This window comes from Gavialis gangeticus, unplaced genomic scaffold (assembly GCF_001723915.1).
Source record: "Gavialis gangeticus isolate Ggan-Ray unplaced genomic scaffold, GavGan_comp1, whole genome shotgun sequence".
In the NCBI taxonomy this organism is placed as follows: domain Eukaryota; kingdom Metazoa; phylum Chordata; order Crocodylia; family Gavialidae; genus Gavialis; species Gavialis gangeticus.
In genome coordinates, this window is record NW_017729025.1 from 85,259,848 (window position 1) to 85,261,693 (window position 1,846).

Genomic DNA, 1,846 nt, shown 5'->3' on the forward strand with positions numbered 1-1,846 from the left:
GTCCCTTCCGACCCTAGAAACTATGAAACTATGACACATTCCTTGTAAGCCTACTACTGATACAAATCTTTTACCCCAGAGTGCCCCACAAAAAGTTTTTCCTCCCTCATCCACTTCTGAGGTCTTACATTTCATCCATTATGAACTCCACTTCCAGCTCTGTATTACTCTAAAAGTAGAAAAAAAAAGGCAAGAAATTAAAGTTGGGGAACAGAAAACTTCCCATGGAATAAAAGGCCTAAGGACTGTTTACTCAGATCTGGTTAGGCACACCATTACCACAGAAAGGGTTAAAGAAAGATGTATAAAAATAAAATGAGTGAGACACTTAATGATGAGATGGCCACAGAAATATAAAATGCTTCATTAATGTCATCCATTTAGAGTACAGTGTACAAATTTTAAAGTGTAAGACTGGAAGGAACCTCAAAGGGTCACTTGCGAGAGACAAACAACTTAAGAGAAGGTGCTAAGGATGAGCCCACAGTAGCCTAATTGGTGAATTTCTAGATCCTTGCTGGAAGCCCCCACCTCAGCATTATAGAAAAGCCCTCATGCTTTGCTCTAAACTGAGCAAACCCAATTCCTTCAACTTTTCATCCCAGTTTATGTTTTTTAAATTTATTTTATCTTTGTTAAGTTCCTCTGGACTTTTTCATATTTGTCTACATCTTTCCTAAAGAGTGGTGCCCAAAACTGGAAACAGAATTCCAGCCAATGCCTCATCAATACCAAGTTGAGAAAAATAAGTACTGTATTTTCATTTATAACCTGCTTCTCAGATGAAGTACTGTTCCTCAAAACTTAAATAGCTCACATGCTCAGATGATTGTAATAGCTAGGGACAGACCATCAAAAATCCTGACCCTGAGTTGATTCACTCTTTGCAAGTTAGTCTAAGCTGCGCAGCTTAAATAGATTAATAACTGGGCAGACATTCTTTGTTAAACTAGGAAATGCAGCCACATGCCTGCAGCGGCTCAAGCCAGAAGCTGGGGGGCAGAGGGGGGCACGGGCGCTAAAGCATACCTGCCAGCCACTGCCAAAGGGGAGGGAAGAAAAAAGCCCTCCAAGGCTCTCAGCCCTCCCTGCTGGAGCAGAGGAGACAACCAGGCACCATCTGGGGCTAGCAGGACACAGGGGATGCCAGGCACCATCGTGGTGGGGGGAGCTGCTGCCAGACTGAGGAGTAGGGGTGGAGGAAAAGTCCTTTCTCTGAAGCAAGCATGTACTGAACACAACAATTTGCAAAGCATACAACAAGGAACTACTAAAAGTCTTTGCCTAAGCTAAGATACAGCCCAGTAAAACACAGCGTACGCAACTTGGTAAAACTTAAAATGTAAATGAGGAAGACAAGAGAAAGCTTTGCATAAATCTTACATAATCCTGTGTCTCCTTACAGCCAGGCATTCATAAAGGCTTTATTTAGGTATTCTCACCTTTTACAGGTTCTGCTTTATGTAAATGTAGCTCTCTACATTCTTTGGTGAAGCTGTCTCTAACTTCCCTTAACTACATCTCCAGCTCATATGTGAGATGATTGAGACTGAAGCCAAACCCCCAGGGTTCCGGGGGAGAGAGGGGGCAGGGAGAAATTAATTCCATCCCTGCCTGGCTGCAGGCAAACCATGGAGGTGTGGCTGGGGCTGGCAAACCCCAGCTGCAGTCCGCAGCATTTGCCAGTGGAGAAAGAAGGGACAGAGGGAGGAATTTGCCTCAGGTGCCATTGCAGCATCTGGCCATGCCTTGCCCCTGCTCTGGATAGAAAGCAGAGGGGAGGGGCGAGCTGAGAACAGAGCCCAGCCCAGCCCAGAGAGTATACTGGGATGCTGGGGGAGTGTGG

The 1,846-nt window shown here is 45.0% G+C and overlaps 1 protein-coding gene across 1 annotated transcript in view; it reads right to left on the bottom strand.

The window, feature by feature from the left end:
* PLA2G4D (phospholipase A2 group IVD) overlaps positions 1-1,846 on the bottom strand; it is a 61,066-nt gene that overhangs the window by 45,936 nt on the left and 13,284 nt on the right. Inside the window, exon 5 of the mRNA XM_019519939.1 lies at positions 129-169. Coding sequence (XP_019375484.1) covers positions 129-169 — 41 coding nt within the window. The remainder of the gene's footprint in view (positions 1-128; positions 170-1,846) is intronic.